This window comes from Rousettus aegyptiacus, unplaced genomic scaffold, assembly GCF_014176215.1.
Source record: "Rousettus aegyptiacus isolate mRouAeg1 unplaced genomic scaffold, mRouAeg1.p scaffold_m13_p_2, whole genome shotgun sequence".
In the NCBI taxonomy this organism is placed as follows: Eukaryota; Metazoa; Chordata; class Mammalia; order Chiroptera; family Pteropodidae; genus Rousettus; species Rousettus aegyptiacus.
The window spans coordinates 34,988,861-35,007,722 of record NW_023416295.1 but is presented as its reverse complement, the minus strand read 5'-3'; the positions used below and the strand labels follow the sequence as shown (position 1 = coordinate 35,007,722).

At 32.8% G+C, this 18,862-nt stretch overlaps 1 protein-coding gene across 3 annotated transcripts in view; it reads left to right on the top strand.

Moving 5' to 3' along the window:
- The window catches only part of PMS1 (PMS1 homolog 1, mismatch repair system component), a 62,200-nt gene that overhangs the window by 7,948 nt on the left and 35,390 nt on the right, over positions 1 to 18,862 (top strand). For 2 of the 3 annotated variants that reach the window (XM_036236090.1, XM_016147107.2), the window contains exons 4-6: positions 877 to 1,059; positions 7,971 to 8,073; positions 12,925 to 13,088. In XM_036236090.1, coding sequence (XP_036091983.1) covers positions 877 to 1,059; positions 7,971 to 8,073; positions 12,925 to 13,088 — 450 coding nt within the window. Of the gene's footprint in view, positions 1 to 876; positions 1,060 to 3,939; positions 4,012 to 7,970; positions 8,074 to 12,924; positions 13,089 to 18,862 lie in introns of those variants that run through there. The other variant, XM_016147190.2, reaches the window with a different exon arrangement.

Here is an 18,862-nt window from a genome sequence, read left to right as displayed (position 1 = left end):
TCTATTTTATCTAAAAAATACTGATGTAAACAGTACTAAATAATTTTAGATTAATAAAAAGATGTGGTGTTATTTTAAATACCAGAGTCATCGTAATTATAGGAAGACTTTTTTTCTCCTTTGAAACTTGCATCTATGACCATACACATAAAACTGTGAAGTCAAGCTTATGATAGAAATTTTCTACCAAATTTAAAATATGATATTTATGGAAAGTGTGATCACTATAGGAATTTAGATTTTGTTTTTGTTATGTATGTGTATTTTTAGTATTAGAGTGCAAATACTAAGGTATGAATTGAGGGGCATTTTTTTTTTTCTTGGTTTTCAGATTAAAAACTCACCAAGATTGCCAAATTAGGTATATTTGCTCAACAGTTTCTTGCTAGGAAATTTAGAAAGTTACAACGTAGTAAGTATTTTAATTTCTTATGAAAGCAATAAGTCATTCAAGAAAGTATTAAAAACCAAATTGCATAATGATAATCACTAGACTCTTGGTGTTATTTTTGATCGTGGTGGTATTCTGTTTTATTTGTTTGAGAGATTATATAAAGATATATATAATTTAAAAGAAAGTTTTTAGTCAAGTTTAAACATAAATTTAAACATAGATACCTATGATCCTGAGACAATTCAAGGGAACCTTAAAGATCAGACTGATCTTATTTTACAGTTGAATCTGAGTCCTGGGAAAATAAGGAACTTGCCCATGTATAAGAACTAGGAATTAGTAAACTTAGGAAATTAAACTCTTCCTTAAGATTAGAGTTTTGTAAAAGATAAATAAAAGATAAAATTATTTCACTTATGTTTCGAAATGTTGTGACAGTTTAATGTCTTTATATACTAAAAGTATGTTTTAACTTTGTATAGGAGAATTATGGATTTGATAAAATTGAGGTGCGAGACAATGGTGAAGGTATCAAGGCCATTGATGCACCTGTAATGGCAATGAAGTACTACACTTCAAAAATAAATAGTCATGAAGATCTTGAAAATTTGACAACTTATGGTTTTCGTGGAGAAGCCTTGGGGTCAATTTGTTGTGTAGCTGAGGTAAGGTAATTTATTTTGACTATTTTAGTGATTTTATAACCACAGAATATTAGTTAAGAAAAAACTAAGCCAGTATTTGGCAAAGAGCATTTTTTTTTATTGTGGTGAATGTACATAATAAAATTTACCGTTTTAACCATTTTTTAAGATTAAATTTATTGAGATAACTTTGATTGATAACATTATATAAATTTCAGGTGTGCAATTTTATAAGACATCTTTATGCTCTCGTACTTACCAAAGTCTTGCCATTTTTAATTGTATAATTGAGTGGTATTATGTACATTCACATTGTTGTGCAGCCATCACCACCATCCATCTCCAGAACTTTTTCATCATTCCTAACTGGAGCTTTGTATCCATTAATAAATCCCCATTCTCCTTCTGGCCCATCCCTGGTAATCACTATTTTACTTACTCTCTTTATGAATTTGACTGTTCTTATATACTTAATATAAATGGAGTCATACAATGTTTACCCTTTTGTGTCTGGTTTATTTTACTTAGCAGATGTCTTCCATGTTGTAACGTGTATCTGAATTTCATCCCTTCTTAAGGCTGAATAATCAGTATATGTAAACCATGTTTTGTTTATCCATTCACCTGTCGATGGACATTTGGTTTGTTTCCACCTTTTGGCTATTATGAATAATGCTGCTGTGAATATGGGTATACTAATGTCTGTGGCTGCTTTCACTTCCTTTGGATATTTACCCAGAAGTGGAATTGCTGGGTCCCATGTTAATTCTGTTTAATTTTTTGAGGAACATCAAAATGTGTTTTGTAGGGTTAATATTTAGAAAAGGAAAAGGTGATTTAGTGGCCCATTAACTTGGAAAAAATGTATTCAATAAAATTAAATAGATAACTATAAGCACTTTTCAGAGCCTTTGCTATACTAAAGTGCATTGTGAATCTCTAAGGTTGGTGGTTTATAGTAAGTACATCCCTGCACCTACTTGACTATTAAACCCTTTTATTGAGAAGCATATCGTGATTTTTGTTGTTCTGTGGAACACACTCTGGAAATACCACTCTAGTTAATGCAGGTAATTATGTTGTGCTCTAGAGATGTGAATTGATTTGGCATAGGCCCTGGTTAGTAGAGGCAGATTGGATTCTAGAACTTTGCTCTTCTGACTGATGGTAAAGTGCTTTCAGTGTCTATAAACCCCTAAGTTCAGTGTCTGACACACTTGATTTCTTGGACCAATTATACTTCATTGCCTCTGCCATAGCTTATATAACTAGTTTGTGGCAAAGCCCATCTACAGTCTTGTTCTCTTCATTTGAATGTATCTCAGTTATTTTTTTATCACATTATTTTGCACTAGCTTTTTTGTACTATACTGTTTCTGTGTGGTAGGCTCTGTTTTATAGAGTGATAATATCTGTGTGCTAGTTAGTGACATGGTAATTATGGAGGGCTCCTTCAGTATTTAAGTTTGCCCAGTGGCCATGTAATCCTTCATTTGTGCTTAGGCTGGCAGACCCTATTTAGGTGAGAATGCTCAAGTGCAATAAAATGATAGGATTTTATACTTCTTGTTCCTGAAAAGTAGCATAGATGCAAGATTCATTTCTGTCTCCTCATCTGATCTCTTGGCATTTACTTAGTAGCCTGGTCTCCCTGGCAGTGATATATCTCCAGGCTTACTGAGTCCTCCCTCTGACCTGCCCTTAGAATGCTGGCATAGTGTAGGTCTTCTCCATTTTTTGTGTATCATATCCCAGTTAGGTATTCATTTACTCTTTAACTTTGGGGCTCCATAAGGTGATGCCTAAGTAAGAAAGAAAAATTGAGTGGGGGAGGAGGTGGAATTTAAAGTGGGCAATTTTGTGTTTTAGCGCAGAGGACTTGTTAGAAGCCAGGTATTCAGACATCACTAAAGGAGGAAAGACTTTATCATTCTTTAAGTGTACTCTGCTTAAAACATCTATCCAAAAACTAACACACCATTTTCTTCTGTTATCTTTCTCACCACTTGCTTTATTTAGGTTTCCCTGAGTCTCCAAATAAATTTTAAGGATGAGTGAGTCAAGGGTACAACTGGGCATTGCCTGTCTTTCTCCCCAGAGACTGTATATGGGAACCTGTAACCCTGAGATCTTGTAGAAAGAGTGTTTTTAAAATAGGATGGGATTTTAACCAGGGAACCTCTGAAGCTCCCACTAATAGTACTATTGATTGAGCTCTCATTGGTTAGTTCAGAAATCATATTTGTTTGAGAACATAAGTATTTGATATTTTTTAGCTATTGTCCAAACTTGCCAGATAGTATTTAAGCTTTATTTTGGCAGTGTTGTTGAAAAATACATATTTTGACATTTCTGTATTTTCTAAGATGTGTATAACCTGTCAGAACTGAAATTAGTCATTATTAGCTTTGTCTGCTAGGTGGCAGCACTATACTTAGTCTTTTAAAATATATTGCACATAAGCCATATGGTTTATCCAGATCTTCACTATAATTCTGATTTTCGGTGGCTGTTTTGTAAGTTCTTGTCTAGTGGTACTGTCTTGTTTCTCTATTTGATTACTTTAACCCACTTGATAATCTAAGTATAATTTTGTCTTTCGTTTCATTTTTGAGACATTTGAATGCCTCGAATATAAATATTTAAAATAATTTTGCTCATCAAAATTACAAAAGCAGTAAAAGAATTGTCAAAGTATCACAATAATAGGAAACTATAAACTTAAAAAAATTATGTTCAGTTTTCACATTGCAATGTCAGATGCTCGTTTATCTTAGAAAATATTAACAGCATTATTCTTTCCTTGTAAATCTTTGGGAGAATCACACGTAGATATATGTGTGTCTGTGTGTGTGGACATACACACACCCTACAATGAATTTTTACATATGTGTAATCCAGATCTGGAAATAGACCACTGTCGGCACCCCTGAAGGTCCTTTGATGCTCTCTCCCAGTCAGTACTCCCCAAAGGTAATGGCTATTCTGACCTATATCAACATAGATTAGTTCTACCTGTTTTTGAACTTGATCTAAATGAAATGTTACAATATGTATTATTTTTTCACAGACAAATTTTTCTATGATGATTTAGGTTTGATTGTACCTGGACTTCGATAGTAATAGTAATGAACCCTGGACTTCCCAAATCCCCACATCAGGACTGAACACTCTCTCCCTCAGCTACTGGCAACTGCATGCTCACAGCCGAGTCTCCCTCTGGAGATTGCCTTTACCTCAGCTAAACAGGATTACCTTAAGTCATAACAGAGCAACCTGGTTGATGAGGGGTTGTAAAGGCCCTTTTCCAGTTCACAACTCTGCCTCGCTATCTTTGCTCCACAGTGCCCCCCTGGGGTCAGCCAAGGCCCTTGTTGTGACTAGCACAGGCCCACTTTCCTTTCTGCTCTGCCCCCACAGGTTATCGTCTTAGAAGCACTCTCCAATAAATGTCCTGCTCAGTAGTCTCTATCTGCTTCATGTGTATGCCACCAGACAATTTTTGATACAGATTGCAGTTACATAATAAAAATTAATGATTCAGTTATTTTATCTGCCAAATTAACCAGTGAAGATAATTTTAAAGTCATACACCTGTAAATCACCTCAGACTCATTAGATGGATAATATGTAATTGGGGTAATATTTTGTCACAATATTAAATGACTATTTCCCAAAACTTTAATTGTCGGAATTATTTTTTGTTAGATTATTTTAAAGATGTTAATAATTTTAGTTGTAAAAGAAAAACTTATCAAAATTGGCTGGAGAAATTTAAAATATATAATTCTATATTTATACATTTGCTCCACAGTTTCATGCACTATGTCCTTTAGATCAGCGGTCCCCAACCTCTTTGGCGTCAGGAACCAGTGCGCCTATCAATCTAATGCCTGATAATCTGAGATAGAGCTAAGGTGGGGAGCAGCTGCAAATACAGATGAATCTTCACTCTTCCGCCGTTCACCTCCTTGTGTGTGGCCTGGTTCCTAACAGGACACTGACTGGTACCAGTCCATGGTCCAAGGATTGGGGAACCTTGCTTTAGATCCATGGTGTAGAGCTTCAGTTAGAATAAACACAGGATTTTTGAAGCAGTTGGGATACCCTGCTTCGCAAATGGAACCTCCTCACAAATGATAGAACTCTGTCGCTAGTCTTTAACAGTGGAATATCTGGGAGAGAATTCTGACGTTAGAGTGCTTATATTATCGTATAACTATGCACAGGCAAACATGCCTACTCACACACAGAAAGAAAAGGACATTTCAGTCAGCCAGACAAAATCTGTATTTCAGCTGAATCATGAAGGCCATTTACTTTAGTTTTCATGTTTCAGTGCCAAAGTATTCTTCCAAAAGTCAGCAAAAACAGACAAAAATGAAACTTTAACATAATTATCTTAAATGAACTTTTGTTGAGAGGATTTTTTTGCATGAATTACCAGGATATAGCCTAAGTTTTTATTTTTTATCTTATCTTAAGTTGAAATTCAAAATAAATAAGTCAGTAATAAAAGATATGTAAAGTTTAAATGCTTTTATATAACTTATAATAGTACTATAATTACTGAAAGCTAATATAACTTTTAAGGTCCTCTAAGAACTTCTAAAACTTCTCCCTTTGAAATAAACTCCTTTAAAATTTTTTTAGATTAATTTCTTTATTTTTTTTATTAACACCAGTGGATTCATTTACTGCCACAATTCCTTAGTGTCTCCAGTAAGAAGCACCAATAATAATTTGTAATATTAGAGATGCTTCTGAGGTAGAGTTATTGCAGGTTCAAATGCAAGCTACTGGACTGCTAACACATTCTGAACCTGTGCCTGGTCCAAAAAAAGGTTTCCTGCCCAGGACACAGGGTCATATGATGAAATGAACTCTTGAAATACAATTCCTTCCTCTGAGGAACACACTGCATTTCATGAATTTGTGAAACATGCTTATGCGATTTATTCTTCACTGTCTTTAGCAGTGAATTGCAAAGCATTTCCTATCTAAATTTTCATAGTATCCTACACATTCTAATTTAAAGAAAATTTAGTGTTGAAAAATAATGTGTTCTGGTTTTTTACTTTGAAATAAATGTTACATTATGATCAGTCAAGTCCTATTTTGCTTTTTAGTACAACTTATTTATCTATGCTAGAGTATATTTACTATTCACTAATGTTTTTACAGGATGAACAAGTTAAGAACTGTAAAGTGCTTTGACATAGTTAAAGCAAAAACCCATGTAACCTTAAAAAGTATTAGCATCATCTTCATCTTATCATCACCCTCCCCTTAAAGATGATAGTGTAATCATTTATTCAGGACCATCTAGCAAGCCACTGGCAGACTTAATACTAGAACTCAGAGTTCCAGGGCTACGTTTGCTCAGTGACACCAACTCTAGGTCAGGTGGCTAGCTCTTTGGAGAATAGAAATAGAATTCAGTTGACCTTGGCATTTTGCAGAAGTGGTTGGTTGGATGTAGAATTGTTTTTAAAGGGACAATCATGGAGTAATTAGAGACAAGAAAGAAAATCTCTAGCAATCTGACCTCTTTATTTTGAACAAACTTTACTAGACAGAATCACTATTGGACACAGTAGAGTTGTGATATGGCAGGGAAGATTAAGATTAGTTATCAGGAAAAATTGTTAATTATACAACTTTTGAACCATGGTATACGTTTTTGGAAGAAGTAAAATAATCACTTAAGATTATTGAAGAACAGTTATCACAGAAACAGCAGCTTGAGGCAGTGCCCCTAGTAAGGATTTTATGGATGTTCCCCTCAGAGAGAATCTAGTGGGCTCTACTAGTACTGTGACCTAAAGAAGCCATAGTCTTTCGTGGTGACTCTGGTATTCCCTGCATGGTACCCACATGTTCCACTGAGCCGTATGGCCTATAATAAATCAGTGCATGGTTAGGACAGGGTGACAGAACCATCAAATATAGACTCAGCTGGACCTACTTGAGTTCCAGCAGTGGAGCTGAGTGTTTGCAGCTTCTTTGTAAATTATATAGATTTGTTTTAAGATCAACTCTGCTTGGTCCAATGATGGCCAAAAAGGATTGCTTCCAATTCTGGGACAGCATTGTTCACCGGAAGTGTGAGGAGGCTGCCCTTTTCTGAATCCACCCTGCTTTCCTTGCATCCCCACTCCCCACCTATGGTATTTTCTGGCAAGTTGTATGGTTTACTATTGTTATACTCTCCTAAAAATTTCACAAAATAGGTAAACAAAGCTGAGGTAAAGAGTAGCTCAAAAGAATACAGATCTTAATTTTATATTTCTATGACTGTAACATCTTAGGAAATGTTCATGCTAACTGAAATTCTTATACTTACATATTTTAATGCTAAACTTTTGTAATTAATAAAAATTTTATATTCAACAGTGAAGTCAAAGCTTGGGTTTAAGAAAAATTAACCATACGTATCTATGTGTATGATTTATACGTTTTTATTCTTTTGAATCATGAATCTGAAATACAGAAGTGCAACTTTATGCAGAATATAAAAGAGGAGAGTGATCACTTTACAAAAGGATTTTTGACTTTACCAACACATTTTGAGAATGTCTGTTGAAAAGCAAACTCCCCTAATGCAATTAAAGTATTTGATTTTATAAATGTAAGTCATATAATACATATAATAAAAATAGCCATTTCAGGTATATGGATTCATATATAAGTAATTTAGAGTAAAATACTCAAAATAAAAATTAGTAATTTCACATAAAAAGTATAAACTGACTTCTTGCTTGTTAGTGTAATTAAGGAATATTAAAAGAGAAGTGGTCAAGAATTTATTAAGTAAAACTTTTCAGTCTTAAGTAAATATATGATAATTATTTTAAATATAATTTGAGATGAGCCCTCTGCAATATCTAAAATCATAATTTTACTAGAGGGTTTTTTTTTTTAAATTTCAGGTTTTAATTACAACAAGGACAGCTGCTGATAATTTTAGCACCCAGTATGTTTTAGATGGAAGTGGCCACATAATTTCTCAAAAACCTTCACATCTTGGTCAAGGTAAGAGAGTGGCTTTGGAGCATTCTTTGGCTTTTCTGTCTTAATTGTTTATTTAAAAAATTATTACTTCTTATATTCAAATATATTGCTTTGCGCTTAGACCTGGTAATAGCTAGTTAACATCCAAAAGAATATTCAGCAGGTACTGTAGCCACCTGTCTCTTAAATACTGAAGAGTTGTTCTCAAGAGGAACTATGTGTGAAAGACTTTGGACAACAACATGGATTAGTTATTCCTCTATAAAAACTGTAAGAGCAATTATTTTACTCTTGCTGGATTACTAGTGTCATCTTTATATATGAAAGATAGTATTTTATTGAAATGCCTAAAGCATTATTAATTTAGTACCCACGATAATAAACCATACCATCAAGGTATTATGATTAAATATATAATTTAAAATACATTTATTTATGGAAGACTTCAAACATAAGCACAAGTAGATAGAACAGTATTCCTGTCACTTGTTTTCAACAATTATTAACTCATTGTGGATGTTTCATCTACTGTTCTCACCCTCTTCCTCCCTTTTTGTATTATTTGAAGCAAATAAATATATTATTATTACTATTTGTCATTTGGTTTTTTAGTGTTTTATACACTTAAATAATTTTATTAAATTTCAATGACATCTTATGTTTCCAAGTTCCTCTACTATTTACTTCTAAAGAAAAAAGTCTCTTCAGTTTTGAGAGATCCACATATCTCTCTTAATCTTTTTTATACAGCTAATTTCTGATAATAATGTGTTTAAAGTTGAGAATATTAAATGTGTGACTTCTTTTGAGTCATGTTCACAAGAATTATTAGATTTGAAATGGCGCTTGTGTTTTTTTGTTGTTGTTTGCCCTTTTTCTCCTTCAGTTTGTATTGTAAATTTATTTTTAATTTTGTGATCCCTCATTGTAATATATCAAAGTGCTAAATTTTTTTTGGTGGTTTCTTCCCTCCAGTTTTAATGTTGGATTTATTTTTTTCAAATGACTTGTCTGTCTTCATTGAAATGTATTTTCCTGTTTCTTGATACTAAATTCTCTCATTCTTATTTTAATAATCTTTACTGTTACTTTTATTCGTTAACATTTAACATTTTTGTATCCACATATAGGAAAGAGTTAATAGAAACTCCTAAGAAAGCATACCAACATTTCTTCTCTTTTATTCAGTTAATAAAAATGAGTTCATCTAATTACTATTTAATTTGATGCATGATAATGTTGTACATATTTTATTTTAAAATAATAGATTTGTTTCTTTTTATGTATGAAAAGTTAGGATGAAGAGCAGGCATTTTAAAATATGGTCCCTCTCCAGAAATGCTCTGACCCCAGTTCTTAGGAGTTCAAATTAGGAAACCATTAGGAGATATTCGAGTGCCTATCTAGTAGAGTACTTTGAAGTAATCTAGTCACCTTATAAAACTTAAATGTATTTATTTTTATCTTAGTAGTATCCAGTCTAATCTAGATGGCCAGTGGCTTTGCATCACTCATACTTCTCATGCTTTCTGTATTCATCTCCATGAGAACTATGAAATAACAATTCTTAAATATAGACTTCTGATCTTTGCCCATTTGCTGATTGATTTTTCCTTTCTTGCTCACATAAGTCTTCTACTTCTAATAAGATCAGGTATGCATTAAAGGAATTTCTACGGTCAGTAAATGAACCTTATTTTTCTTTAGCAGTATTCCCTTTACCTTAAGAAACAACATACTTGGAAAGTCAGTAGTTGCTAAACTAGTAGTAAATGCCTTTTACAACTTACTTTTTCCCCTCAAATACAGTTGATTGGCTAGGAAACTAACAAAAAATTAAGCTCTTAGTTTCAAATTGCTCTAGGTGGACGTAGTATAGAAATCTACAAACACTTACCAAAGCATTTTATATTCATATTACCTTAGTGCTGAGAGTTTTTGAGTGAGTGAATCACGACTCACATTTCACTACCAGCTGTCATTCAGCTTCCATTTAAATATTTTCTGTGTAAGATAAAACTACAGTTCAATCATCTTAATTAATACCTGTACATTTAAAGTTTTTGTAGATTAATTTCTGCTGTGGTGTGAACATCTCTACTTATCAGTCACTCCCCTTCTCATCTGACAGGTTGGTACCTGTAGCTAGTCTAACTGTAGGTACAGGGACAACTTAGAACAAAATTTTTTCAGTCATTGTAAAATTCGTTACCCTTTTAAAAAGCATATTTTAAAATATCTAAAAATAGTTTACTGGAAATTCTAGTTGTGGTTTTCCAAGGGTAGGTATTTGTTTTATGGATTAATTTAGCCATTTAAAATGATTTATGTGTTTAACAGTATGTCATTTAAAATTACCCTTACCTTCTCTTTGCTTCTGTTTTAAGACATTTAAAAAATTAACATGAAATGTGAAAATAAATCTCCAGCCGTTAGATTTTTTTATCAAGAACCCTGACGAAATTGTTTTAGTCATACCTTTTTGCTGTCATCTATTCTCTTTATCCTAGATAATCAGTATTAAGCTTTCTAAATTGATGTACCCTTCTCACAAATTATTTTAACGCCTCCTAGTACTTCTTCTATAGAAATTTCTGAGATATCAAAAGTTGTATATTTACAGCACTCCGATCAGGGTATTTCCTTTCCCTATCCTGTTAATAGAGCAGAGCATCATGTTCTTTGCAGATCCCTGCTATGCGTAATTGTGCATGTATTGAAAGAGTTTTCATCTTTTATTCATTAAATAAAGAAAACTCATATATGCAAGCAACTATAGCTCTTTACATTGGGAATATAAATAGCTACCTTTATAAATGACATAACGTAGGGTCATGTAAAAATATATCACAAGGAACAGATTATAGGACTGCAGTTTAATTCTGGTGTTTGTAAAATGTGCTAAAGTTGGAGAGCCAAGCAGTTCTCTTGTAAAATATAATAGTATATATAGTAAGGCCTCCCCATGGCCCAGTATTATGTGGTACTTTTTTTTAAAGAATATGCATTTCAGTTGGAATCAGCAAAGTTTTTCATCATTAAGTTTTATGCAAACATATGATTCTTGGCTTAATTAGTAATTTTCAATTTACTCAGAATATTTTTAGCTAAAGCAATTATTTATCAATATATTTGCATTAGATATGTATGGTCTTTGATACATAACCTATATTTAAGAATCAACATATATCTTTTCCTTTCACAAACACATTTACGTTTTTCCCAACTGATTTCTACCTGCCTTCCTTCCCACTGTTCATAGCTATGGTATATGCCATTATATTTGTCATAGGGTAGTGGAGAACACATATGAGTAAATAAGTGGTGACAGTAAAAAAGAAACCACCAGCTGCTAAGAGGAAGTTAGCAAATTTTTTTAGAAAGGAATATCTGAGTTTGAAAATGGTAGTTTGGTAGGGGTAGAAGTATAACCTTTCAGCTAGAGAAGAATGATGGACGTAGATGATTTCAAGAAAACATTGCTCTCTATGTTGCAAGGAGGGGAAAAAACGCATGATTTGAAAAGCCTGTATTAAAAAAAAAAAAAAAAACCCATTGAGGAACTATGTCACAAAGAAATTTAAGTGAATTAAGTTCAAAAGAAAGATGGCCCCCCTTCCTAGACAAGAAAAAAATGGTGGCTGCTTGCATCCCTGGGAGCATTAACTGAGTCTGGAGGCATAATAAGCAAAGGAGCAAGCCTGCCGTAGACTTTTATGGCTCTAGGAGAAACCAGCTGAACTTTTAATAGCTACATGCAAGCTGACATGGCACATTGGGATATGGGGTTCTCAGACACAGAACTAGTTCAGCCCAGATGCCAAATCTCATTAAGACTTTTACTGGGTAAGCAGTGATGAAGATAGTTGAGACTGAGCTAGAGAAAGATCTTAAAGTCTTGCAGTTCATAGGTCCCAAAGCCTTGCTAGAGGAAGAGACCTGTTTCTATCCTCAAGACATTTGAAACTGAAAGTGAACTGGAACTAAATAAAGGGTCAACTCAGCTCCAACCCGTATAAATTCCTAATAATATTGAAGAGATCCTGTCTTCACTTTAACTGCTTGACGGAAGAAATGAAGTGCCTTCTCGGGGGGTGGGAGGGGAATATTACCTACTTCAATATTTATTGTTCTTTCATATACAACGTCTGGAAAAAATAAGAACATTGAGAGACATGAAGAAAGGAAAATAGGATCCATAATCAAGAGAAAAAATAGTTGATATAAACAAATTCACAGATGACCCAGGTATTTGAATTATCAGACAAGAACTTTTAAAACAACTGTTATGTTAAAGAATTTAGAGGCAAAGATGGTACTAATTTCATTTGCTTTTTAACAAAAGCTTGTTATTAACCTGATATTTAATTACTATAATTTTATATCTTCATTCACCTTTTTATTTAAAATCACAATTTAAAAAATACTTTTTGTTAGATTATCCTGCCTTATTTGTTGTTGTTCAGAAATTGAGGGAAAATTAAACCAAGCAATTAAATATTTTAGATAAGAATTTTTATTGGCATAATTAAGGTTATCACATATGCTACATAGCCTTCAAGTACAGAATAAGCATCATTCCCAAGTGGTTTGAATACCAGTAGAATTCTTAAGATGCTACATTCTGATGAGCCCATGTTTCTCTGCAGTGGTAGGAATAAAGATTATTCCTGAATAGACCACACAGAAGAGATCCTACTTTGTTCAGTCCTGTTGCCAAAAGTAGAATCTAGCACAGGGTCAGAATAGCTTACAAAGCTGAATCTTCTTTGGGTTTCCAGAATTGGAGGAGTACTGGCCTTCTGTGATAGCATTTGATGATCTGAAGTCCCTTCCACATCTAAATGTTCTTCCGTCTTAATCCACCAACAGGTACAACTGTAACTGCTTTAAGATTGTTTAAGAATCTACCGGTAAGAAAGCAGTTTTACTCAACTGCTAAAAAATGTAAAGATGAAATAAAAAAGATCCTAGATCTCCTCATAAGCTATGGTATACTTAAACCTGACTTAAGGATTCTTCTTATACATAACAAGGTAAGCATTATTATACTTCTATAAGGTTTTTTTTTTTTTTTGTATTATGAAGGGACAGTGTATTTTATCTAAATCAATTAGATATATAAAGAGTCTTCAAAAATTTGTCCCCATTTGTTTAATCTTTATATATAGATTATCTTTGTTACCTTGTATCTATATGAAATCTGATTGAACACTTCATTTCTAAGATCAGCCATTTCACCAACAGACTTTTACATCCAAGAGATGTTTGAGTGCTTCCTAAATATGATGATAAATAAAGACTTGCTCTTTTCCTTTACAGAGTTCACAATTTAGTGACATTTTCCACCTTTTATTCTAAACTATTTCTTCTTTGGAAGAATTTGTTTTTTGTTTTAAGGGAAACTACCTCATTTTTTTCCCATTTTTCAGAGCAGGGCTAATAAGCAATTCTTATTGCTGATTGTCTCTTAGGGGAAAGAAAAGTTTACATATTTTCCAATTATTTTTTTGTGAAAGTATATATGCGCACCTCAAACTATTTAATAGAAGGAGAGCAGAACCACACTGAAGAAATGTGGAAACCTGGTAAGGAATAAGGAATTAACATTTATTAAGGACCTACACAATGCCAGGACTTATGCGTGGTGCATTAAACTCCTATAATCCATAGCAACAGTCAGATGATGTAGACATATAAGTTTTGCAGTTGTTCTCTGAACTGAACTCAGGGAGGTTTAATACTGTGCTTCAAGTTCCACAGCTAGTAAATTGTTGCAGTGGTATTTGAAACTTAGCATGCTTGCAGAGTACAGGTTCTTTACTATCTACTGTGTTGCTTCCCATTTTAACATTTATATGGTTCTTTTTCAGGTTTCAGAGCTCTTAAAATAACTGAGTTAGACAGCATTATCTTAATATGGGGAAGGTGAAGCTCAGAGTGATCAAAATAATTGTTTTATATTTTATAGCAAGTAATAATTGTTTTATATTTTATAGCAAGTAATAATGCTGAGGTCCCTTCCACATCTAAATGTTCTTCCGTCTTAATCCACCAACAGGTACAACTGTAACTGCTTTAAGATTGTTTTATTTGCTCTTAAGAAAATTTTGTATTAAACCAAGCTGTGGTGGAATATTTATGATCAAAATCTTTGGTCATCTTAAAAAAATAAAGAAAGAAAAATATTAAGAACAGTCAGCCACCTGTTCATGCTGGCATAGAGCTCAACCAAATGATACCTCGAGATCCCGTCCAGCTCTACCATGCTATGCTTCCTCAGGATGTTGATGGATAGAGGCTCATCCTGCTAATATAAATAACACTGTGACCTCTTGATCCAAAGGAGAGTTAGTAATTAAAGATTGAATATATACAAGTTAAGAAAAGATCAAAGACAGAAGAAATAATGATCAGGAAGGGAATACAGATGGAAAAGGTAAAATATGAAGATAGGAACTATGTATTTATAAAAGTGAGTACAACTAAAGCAAAAAGTTTTGAGTGGAAGAAAACCTGATAGAAGAATAAAACAAGATTATTGTCTCATGAGTATTTAAAGTCAAATATATATCTACATATCTATGTTTATATATGTCTATATCATGTCTATATTTATGTCTCTATATAGATATATATAGATATGTAGATATATATATATATACCTTGTAAGCTTTGGATATTTATATAACCTTCCTAACTACTGTAAGATCATCAATGTAGGCATTTTCTTTTGAGAATAGAAATTAGTGTTTTGTAATATACTACATTTTATTATGTTTAGACAAGATGTCTGAACTTACGTTGAGCAAAAACAAGTTGCTCAATGGCCTTCAGTAATTTCAGACACAGTTCAGATCCTGGAGAGAGTGCTGAGAGTGTTACACCATGAAAGTAATATAAGATTAGCAAAAGTAAAATTAGACATTATCTATTATTACACGAGGAAATCACAGACTGAATTAGAACAAGATGTCTGTCTTCAAGCTTTTTTTCCTTAGTATAAATTATTAATTATTATTATAAATTATTAATTAATTATTAATTTCTTAATAGTGCTGTTATGCCTCAGATGTTAAAGTGTATTGTTAAACTTCCTCAAATAGCATTGACATATTATCATAAATCTTTTTGGACATTGAGTACAATTCTGGTCTTAGCCTTTTTCTTTTAAACATGCTTACTTTTATCATTCTTTATGTGCTTTTCTGAAAAATATTTTTGCCTTTGCTTAAAATTTAAACATGGCAATATTGACGTCTTTTGTTTTTCTTTTTTTTAAAAAATTTTTTTCTGCGTTAGAAACAAACAATTACATTGCACATATTATGGGAAGTACTATTGCTATTTTGACATCTTGGATTAGATAGTGTTCCTTCTTTTTATGAAGGTTTAACCTGCCAAGACATTCTTTGAATACTGATAATGTTGATGCTCTTGCCAGTAAGGTTATGTTAGAAAGAGGTATTTTTCTTCTTTCATCATCATGTTCCTTGAAAGCATATTGAATAATGAGACAGCCAAAGGGAAATAATTTACAAGTGGATTCAGTGAGTTTATTTAAAGTAGATATTATTTGAAGAAATGATAGAGCCATTCCTTAAGATGAACACTACAATTTTCAGCTTTAGTTGTAATAACTGAATTCCTGTGAAGTCCTGCTGTATATATTTTCATTTCTAAAGCAATTATGTCTCATAATTAGAAGTTTTTCTCATAGACTATCTGAAATCAAGTTAGTATTTTTAGCTATTTCATATGTATGTAATTTTGTAGATTACTAGTTCAAAACATAATGTTAAATGTGTGATTTAAAATGAGATTACTTTCATACTTAATACTTGTTGATTTTTGTGAACAATTTCTTTTACCAAAAATATCATTTGTGGTTTAAAAAATTGTTTCGAATTGAATTTTGTCTTTATAGTTAGATACCTGCTCATATTGTAAAAGCTGAATTTGGATATCATTGATATAAGAAGGTACAAAAGAGAGAGAAGTTATTGAAGGAATGACTTTCCCCATTTCCCACCTCCATGTCACATGAGTATTAAGGCTTATTGGAATTAGTTTATTTATTTTTGAAGTCTGGAAGAATGATGGTGACACGGCTTTGAAGAGTTGAATATCTCCAGTTTTAGTCAATCTGGGAAGAGGCAGGCCTTTAGCCAGGAACAGAAACCGAGAAAACTAGCCATGGAGATTTGATAGTGAATGCGGTGGCACCCTCTCTTGACATAGTTTTCTGGGTCTCTAGGAGGTTAGGTACTCTTTTGTGGTGGTAGCCAAAGATTTTCTTTTTTGCAGGGAGAGGGGATTAGAGGGAGGCGGGGTGAACAAGAATGAGAAAGAGGGGATAGATTTATGGTACTATAAATTGAAGATAACTAAGTGGTAATTTATAATCCGATTCCCTACATTTATGATATTCTCTTTGTTCCTCTTATTCTTATTTACATCTTTTAGCCTTTTATTCCAATATTTTTGAATGTTCCAGTTTTTTTTCTGCTGTGCTATGAGTAATAGAAGAAAAATCTTTTGCCCATGATTGCCCGTGATTAATATATTAAAGGATTGTAGAGGCAGTTTAGTCAAAGAGAAATTCCAATTTAGGACTGTGGTTCAAACACTTTTTCTTTAGGAAGAAATTATTCTAGTTCCAACCTTGAGTTTGGGTGGGTTTTGTTTTTGTTTCTTTTTTAATTAACAAAAGTATATATCCTTTCAGATAGATTTCAAAGTTAGCTTGGAACTGATTATTAGTCATGATTGTTCTTTGTTTTGTTTTGTTTTTGCTATGTGCAAATTAATAATAACTACATTTTTAAATGGTTCTCATGTTTTCTTCTTTGTTGTTTTAATTTCTTTTACTTTTCACCTAATTTCTATGAAGTATTATATAGTAGAGAGAAGAGACATTCAAAAATCGAATTTTAGTGTATCTGATTTCTGAGTTTGATGTTTATTTACACTATTAAAGGACTCACTGAAGTCTTTTCTTCTTCCCCAGCAAGACTTAGTTACTCCTTCACTTTTTTCATAGCATTTTCTGCATATTTCTATTGTCATTTTTAATTTATTGGCAGTGATTTACATTCTGTCTCCCCTTCTTAACAAGCCTCTTTTTGGAAGAGAGAGTTGTATCTTACCTGTATTCTCTTTAATACATACTCTGTGCACAGCACAGAGTAGAATACTAAATGAATTAGGTAGTGCCAAAATCAAAATACATAAATTTTTATAGCGCCAGTTTTGAACAACTCTGACCTCTTTATAAAATCAATTCTTTTGTTTTGAGGGTTCATCTTTTTGGATTCCCTAGTAACCTCTTAGATTTTTACAGAGTATATTCTCACTTATATTCATATATACCACTATAGTTTGTTTTCTTGTCTGGCATCTAAGTCACCAATGACGTCTTCATTAGAACTTGTCAGGAAATATATAAAGAATGTGTGGATAGCGTAATGGAAGGAAACACTGGACAGGGACATGTCTCTAAGAGCCATCAGTTTAATATATTTTGTTTCTACTAACTTGAATAGAACCATGTAATTATTCCTTTACAGATCCTCTAACCAGATACATTTTACATACTTAATATTTATCCTAATACATTTCTGTATTCCAACAAAATAGATTTCCCTTCGGATCAATAATACCCAGAGAATTCTGCACAGATCTAGTCTTTTGAGCTTATAGCAATAGAAGCTGAGTAAATGATCTCTAAGACCTGTTTCAACTCTAAAACTCTTATTTTTAAGGATGTGTGCATATATATCTATATCTCTATCTATCTATCTATCTATCTATCTATCTATCTATCTATCTATCTATCTATCTATACATCTTGGGCAATTCCATATCTTTCTAACAAACTGGAATTTCATATTTCTGTCACTTAGAGGTTCTGATGAGATGATTCATATATCAAATTATAAAATGCTAGTAGGTATAAGGATTCCCAGATCTTTACATCTGGAAAGGACCACTGAAAATCTTTTTTGTCATGCCTCAAACTTGTAGCAAATAGAGTATTTTTATTCTAGTCTCTTCTCATTTTATCTTCTTGTGACCCCAAGAGTTTGAGTGGATTGAACAATAACTTAAATTCGAATATAGCAGAGGAGAAACTAAAGTTTACATCTCTTAAGTTTAATGCAACTTTTATTCTCCTTTGCTATGACTTCTTCACGGTTGCTAGACACAGCTTTGAGTAGGTGCTATGTAACAATTATTTGATGGCCTACACTCTGAAAAAGCTTACAGTGTAAGTGAGGAGGTAGATGTGAAAGTGTATGAATATTTAAATAGATGAAAATAATAATGAAAACTTGTCGAGTGATTATTGAATGATATTGATAAATACTATAGAATTTTGGAGGTGGAAATATTTACTTCAGGCTAAAATAGGGAGGAAGGATTCACGGTGGATGTGTTCTGAGAGCATTTGCTCTCAGAATAAGACCACCCCTCTCTCCTCCATACCTCCATCTGCAGGTGTCACATGTGTTTTCTAAACTCTTAACATCATGCAAGACCTCAAAAGTCAGAATCTGGTACTGTTAACTGCTTTGGGACTATCAGCCCTAATCTCATTATGTTTTTATTCCTGTTTTATGTCAATCAACACAAGAAACCTAGATCTATCAAATCAACCTTATTACCCTGGAGTCTTATACAAATCATTGCTTTTTCTAACTCTATCTCTCACATATCTTCATCTTTTAAAATGCCCCATTTCATAGTCAGTAAAGTAAAATCTATCCTAGCCTTTTCTTTGATCACCTTCTCTCTCTTATGGAAACTT